The following is a 6,639-nucleotide window of genomic DNA, read 5'->3' on the forward strand; positions in this document are numbered from 1 at the left end:
TGTCATGGATTAACGAGTGATGACAGGGGGCTTGGAGAATGTCGAAAATGACAACCCATTAATAAACCTGTTGTCTCCCAGCTCAATGAACAAACTTGCTGAAGCAAAGATGGCGCCTCCTAGATCAGCCCCAGCTCTCCTCATTTTACCGATCAAATGAGGAAAGAGCTCTTTTTATTCACTTTGTCTAAGGCTGAAGATAGCGACTCAGTCAAAGGGGCAATGGAACAGACTTACAAACAGACATGAAATCAAGGTCAGCTGAAGTGAAACTGCCATTTACTCAACAACTGTGAGCATTTCCTTTAATGAGATTTCATCAGCTCACTTAAAAGTTTCGTTATTACTCATGCCTTCACCCGGGAGTGATGCAAAGCAGGGGCTACCTGCTGGCAACATTTGATGGCTCTCTGACCACGCAGAATTAGTCGAATTGGTAGAGCTAAAAAGGGCCATGACTTGTGAAAACTGTAGGGCAGAACAAGGAGTTGCTATTCGACTGTCGAAGCTCAGCAAGTGAATTAAACATCATGCAGAGCTCTTCTGCCGAAAAACAAAATAATGCATGATGGCAGCATTTCTAGGTATTCCTAAAATGCAACCCATTTAAAACCTTCAGGCGGCTTGCAGACAATACAGTCCTTCTGTTGCAGACCGCTCAGCTAATTATATGCCGAATGAGGTGCTCGTCTTACTTAATCCAGCTTATTTTGTCCCTGGCAGCTGCGTGTTTTTTACTCACCTGATCCGCTTTTGCAATCCTTCAAACATTTCCACTAGTCACATGGATCTATCTCGCTTTCCTACACCTCCTTCGGCAGCCCCTCCAACCTTTAATAAACGTGTGGGAGACCAACAGAACCTTTGATCAAGTCAGAGGATAGTAGCAAACTCCGTCTGTCTATACATAGCCAACCAAAGAGGTCAAAGCAACTAAATACACCAACAGAGCCAAATGAATGGGAAGAGGTCAAAATTTCTCATCTACATATGGGAAGGGCAAGGAAACCGAAGTTAGACACAAATAAAAGAGCGGTGGCGGAACAGGGAAGGGTAAGAAATGTGGCGTGTCAGACACACCACCTCATTTCTTTCTACCAAGGAAAGAAGCAATAAAGCTAGAGGGATGGAAGGTAGTCGACGGATTGTCGGCAAGTTGTAGTACCCGACTAGCAAATTTAGCTGCATGTCCCACTTTCATGTTCAACGGTGGTTCAACAAAATGCGAGTATTTGAGAAGAGCCAGAGCCTCTCCATCAATCTCATTCTCTACAAAGGCCTTTGCGTAGGGTGCACAGCACGGTGTTTCACGCAACAACTGAGCCACCTGCTCCGTGGTCCAGGATCGCACCGATCCTCGTGGTGGTGGCATCAGGAATGAACGCTGTGAACGCGTAGTAGTGCCACTGGTGGTGGGCGCCTTGTAGACCGAAGTAGAATAAAGCTTGGATCGTGTTGCTTCTTCAGGAGATTTAGGAGTCGTCTGTTAAATATAAGAGGAAAAGGCATCAGAATTCCTCAAGTAGAGGTAGCTCCTTTACCATTCATGAAAATACATGAAGTTTGCAAGTCCCTAAATTGTACACTTGAGGAAAACAGCCATAAACGCCTATTTTTGTGGAAGAATACATACAGCGGATTCCGATAATGCAGGGGATGATGTCAAACCACGGTGAGGAGCCGATTCAGTAGCCACTGCTGATGATTCGAGCTCTGTCCTTGTCATTTCTCCTCTGGCTGTTCGGGCTAAACTGCTCCCTTGAGAGGGCATATGACCAATTTTTGGTAGATCACTGCCACTATCCAAGGGGCTGCTTTCAATAACCTCAGACCTCGCCTTTGTTTCCTCCTGATCAGAAGATATTGAGGAACTTTTTTCACTTACTGTCCCTGACGCAGTGGAACTTACCCCCACGGGCTCCCTCTCCTGTGCGGGTATCTCAGTATCTTAAAAAAGAATTAATCATTTCGAGTAAATAATGTTACATTATTTTATTAAGAATGATGCAGCAGATTTCACCACCTGCCTCAAATTAATCATTTCTGAACTTGCTAGTATTGCAAAGGGTCACCTCCTCACCTTTTTGAGCAATTTCTTGAGTCACTGCCTCCCCGATGTTGCCGGTTCGAGAGGGATTAGTGGTTGACGCCTTCTTGCGTCTCCTCTTTCTCACCTCTGTCCCCTTACCGCTCGCTTCTTTTACTACTACTTGTGCGGCCCTTGCAGTTCTGGGGCTTTTGGAAGCTTCTATACTGGACCGACTACGTGTTCGTGGACTTTTACTTGGCGTGTCTCTTGAGTCTTGCGCTTTTCTCGGAGTAGTGGAACTAGAGCGCCTTCTGGTTGCTGATGATGCTGCGGGCTCCGGGTCACGAACTTCTGCTGAGAATGAGTAGAGGGAAAATCGGTTTCGTACGTTCACTCTTCTGCGATTTTTTCCCATTTTCTAGTAGAGGAGAATCATGAAATTGTCTCCTTAAAGCGCCACGAAATAAGTTGGCCAGAGCCAATGATGGCGTCTTTTTTTGAAACTTCTAATCTAACCGCTTTTTGTAGGCTTTTCTGATCGCAGCTCTGCGAATTTAATTCATTATTTTTTTCACTCACTCACTGATCACTTGAAATCCCGCTAGGAGAGTGGGTCTCTGGAGCTGTAGTTTATCATCACGGTCGGTTACTTAGACGAATAAGTCAGGGGTTTTGGGTCTTAAGCGAGAGCTCCTCTCCAGGTTGCTATTTCAGATCTTGTTTTAAATAGTAGTTAGATGGCTTCATTGCCTGCAAACGAGCCAACCATACTCCAAACCAATGGAAGATGATGAAGGGCTAACTACTTAATAGCTATGAGTAGCTTAACTTGACATGCTGATGAAATATGACATTGTTTCTTGAGCATTTCTTCGCACCTCTTTGACTTTAGTAGGGCTTTTATAAGAATAGGCAGGGATTAGAATATGAGGACAACGAGATTTAGTGGGAAGGGTAAAAAATGTGAAATGAAGTTGTAATTAAGTTTTTGTGCATAGCCGAATTCTCCTATCGAAAATACCTTCCACACAACATCAAGATCGAAAAGAATTATACCGACAAACTCCTTACTTCTACCTGTTTGTGAAACGTTTTTTAGTTTGCAGAAAAATTTTATGAAAGAAGAAAATAAGTACGCGGCGCGTGTGGAGAGGTATTTGTAAACTGGAACTTCCAACTGATTAGTTAATGAAAAAATGCTAACTTTTTTGGTTAGTCCATTTTTGGTTTTTCTAAAGTTGCCAAAATTGGAGGCCAGAAACTTACTTAATTAACAGGTAGTCAGATGCGTTTACTTTGACAGAAAAAGAACTTTGGTTCAAGAATTACTGCAAAGGATATGAAGGTTAAAGTCTGCTAATGCGCACAAATGCCATTTGAATTAAAATTTGCTTATCCTAGGAATATTCGCAGGGCCAAATTATGGAAGAGGGCGCTAGCTCCACTTTGTCAAACGGCCATGTTTTTATTAAGCAAATAAAGAATTTGCTTGAAAATTATTCATGTCTTTAGGCTAGAAGGCAAATATTGCAGCGCTCTGAGACTTCCCTGAAGATGAAAACAGGCGTAACACTCGAGCTAAATATGTATTAGAGACAGGCAGAAGGGATTGAGGCTACCAGCATGGTCCACGCTGCCAAGCGAAGGTGCATTGGGGCAGGCCCTAAGCGGCCCGTAATTATAACCAAGAGTTCAGCTAACCGTTACCGCACTAAAATATATGCTTTAATTTTTGTAACATAGTAAAAATCGGATAGCTACAGAGGACTCTTTTAAATAATTTGTTTACGAAAACACTCACGACTGGTTATATACTAGCCTTTTCCAGTGCGATACAGGCTAGCTGTATATTCTACATTTTAATGAAACACTTTATCGGTAGTAGCAAACACTGAAGGGTCAACCACCTTTCAGACGTCTTTTTTGCATGTCATTGTCGAGCACCAGGAAAATGTGCCCTTACCTTGAAAAAATGTGAGGAGAACACGAATGACGAAGGCATTATTTGATCCGATGCCATGCTTTGTCGTGGTGCAGCAGAACTTCCTCAATGGATTGGAATATCCTGGCTATTTTTCAAGCAGTTGTTTTGATCCCCTGTAAATAAAAAGCTTAATTTTACATATCGGAATCTTTTAATCACTGGACTGTACCAATGACCTGACACACCTATCAGGACTTCATAATACAGGCTTCTGAAAGCCACAAGATATCATTGCATTGAGCTTTACACCCCCCACTCTGTCCAACACCTCCTCCTGAAAAATCAAGTCAAAAATTCCTTTACTCATCCGGTTAGTGGAATTAGAAAGTGAATTTGATAAAGATGAAATGGCATTGTCATAATTTGCGCACAAAGCATGCGGGTCATAATTTTAATTATCAAAGGGCAGTGGATACTGTTATTTCGAATGCCATTTCTCAACATCTCTCTCTCGCTTACTCTCTCCCTCGCTTTAATAGCAGCACTTTGATATAACTGATAGCATTTCCTGTATTTGCTGAACTAATCTGAAAGCCTGTAAGCTATCTCATTTGCAATGTCATAGCTTGTGATATTTCAATTTTAGCCAAAAAATAGTCATTTTAAAGTGTGTGGATTCTTCCCAAGACATCGGTCGACCCTACTCCCTACAGATGAAAAAATATTTCGTTGTGAAGCGTCTACAGTCTCACAAAACTTGGTAATTTCTATTTTCTACCCATTTATCATTTCATGACTATTTCCTGACCTCTTTAGAATGATCCCGAAACTCGCACTGTTATTCACTCCCTCATGATTAGCCAATGGCATTGTGTGCCAATGATCTCTGGTGTGGCTAAGGCCAGTTAAAAGAGGATCATACCCTGTCGGGGGAAAAGACGTCCATAGTATAGTCTTCGTCTTGCATAATGTTACATGGATTTGGCAATTCTACAGGATCCAGACTCATGCAGTCATAGAAACATCAGCTCATTTTATATTTGGCCCCATTTCATCATAATTAAAGTGGGTGTCATAAATTAACCCAGAGACAATATTAATCCTTCTTTTCCTCTTTAGCGCAGTAAATGCCAAATTTATGTTTTTATATAAAGCGGCAAAAAGTAATCTAATAAATTGATATGAAGGAACCCAAGGTGAGAGAGAACCTAGGAAGTTTGTAGGGCTCCTGGATCAGCCATAACATAGGTTTCAGGGTGTAGACACTCTAGGCCAATGGACATGTGTCAGTCGATCGGATATGATGAGATCTTTTACTGCATTATTACCCAATTTCCGAATTCTCTTTATCCCTAAAGCTGGAAATTTTAGCCTGACTGCTTTGTGAGTCGAGGTTAACGCAGTTCCATAGTGGCAGAGGCGTGCCGCAAAATTTTCCACACGGCATTTGAAGACAGGATATTGCAGTCATGCATCATGTGGGTGAGACAACAAATCTTTTTTATCAGCACCATTGGGGGCACTTCGTGAAAGTGCTTAAATAGGCTAGTAACAGGCCATTCTTTCATCGAATATCTGATCTTCCGAAGCATGTACCACTTCCTCCCAGCAAGACTGCTCAATTCATGAGCTTTCACAAAAGAATTGTTTAACTTCTTAGGCTTAGCAAACTAAAGCCAACAAGTCAACTTCTGTGCACACATCTATTTTCCATTTTAAGAAACATCCAGCACTACAAAATCAGTCTGTAGAAAATTCCATCGTCCGTTTTAGCAAGATGAAACAAGCCCTCAACACCGTATTGCAAAACTCAACATAGAAATTTACCAAAATGTCGACTGGTAAATGGAGGCTGAATAGACCGCGCCTTTGTGAGGGTTTAAATAAACATCTACTTTAAGTACCATTCCCAATGGTCATCATGATCGTTGATTCACTTCATCCACAAATGTCATACACTCGTTTTTGGAGAAGGACGAAAGTTATTTGATCCCACCGTAAGTGGTATTTCGGATAGATTTTGATGAATGTAGAACTGCGTCCCTTCTGTGACGAGGATTTAATGGACTGAATGGCTAGTCGATACTCGAGGGACATTAAATGCAATGCATAAATTAAAGTAGCTCCGTGTAGCTAGTACCCATCGTCTCTTCTCCCATGCCACTGCTCTTTTCATTGCCACCCAGCCATAGATGCGCGTTTTATTTTGGCTTTTAAAAATGGACTTTACGCTCGTGTCATTAGGCAAGTCTATAGGGAGCGCCTTCAACAACCAAATGACTCGTTACATGAGCTGGGTTGGGGTAAGTGGTGATTTGGATCCGAATAGCTGCCTGCAGTCCCTGAGGCCTCAATTTAATACTGAGATGACGAAATTTTAGGATTTCTACATTTACCTTCACATACTTTGGGATTTAATAATTTAAGCTGATATAAAGGAATGACTGTCACTAATTTATAAAAGGATTGAGGTGTTGACCCCACCTAGTGGCTGTGATAACAAGAAGGTGAATTAAACACGAAAATTCAGGTAGTAGTGTACGAGAAAAGTGCTACCTTGCTAGTGATTAAATGTTTTTGTAATTGCGGGTTCATATAGTTTAGCTGTTGTTAGGAAAATGTATGAATCGCTGAAGGCGGCCCACTTGAATTACTTGCTTGATTTAAAGACCTCAGTATCACCTTT

At 41.8% G+C, this 6,639-nt stretch overlaps 1 protein-coding gene across 1 annotated transcript in view; it reads left to right on the plus strand. All coding sequences in view use genetic code 11, as the record gives it.

The window, feature by feature from the left end:
* Window positions 1-959: 959 nt before the first annotated feature.
* Window positions 960-6,639, plus strand: part of EGR_07773 (hypothetical protein) — a gene marked incomplete at both ends in the record, with an annotated part of 11,705 nt that continues 6,025 nt past the window's right edge. Inside the window, 3 exons of the mRNA XM_024497022.1 lie at window positions 960-1,013; window positions 3,028-3,182; window positions 4,600-4,713. Coding sequence (XP_024348576.1) covers window positions 960-1,013; window positions 3,028-3,182; window positions 4,600-4,713 — 323 coding nt within the window. The remainder of the gene's footprint in view (window positions 1,014-3,027; window positions 3,183-4,599; window positions 4,714-6,639) is intronic.

The sequence above is a fragment of the Echinococcus granulosus genome (assembly GCF_000524195.1).
Source record: "Echinococcus granulosus chromosome Unknown EG_S00086, whole genome shotgun sequence".
In the NCBI taxonomy this organism is placed as follows: domain Eukaryota; kingdom Metazoa; phylum Platyhelminthes; class Cestoda; order Cyclophyllidea; family Taeniidae; genus Echinococcus; species Echinococcus granulosus.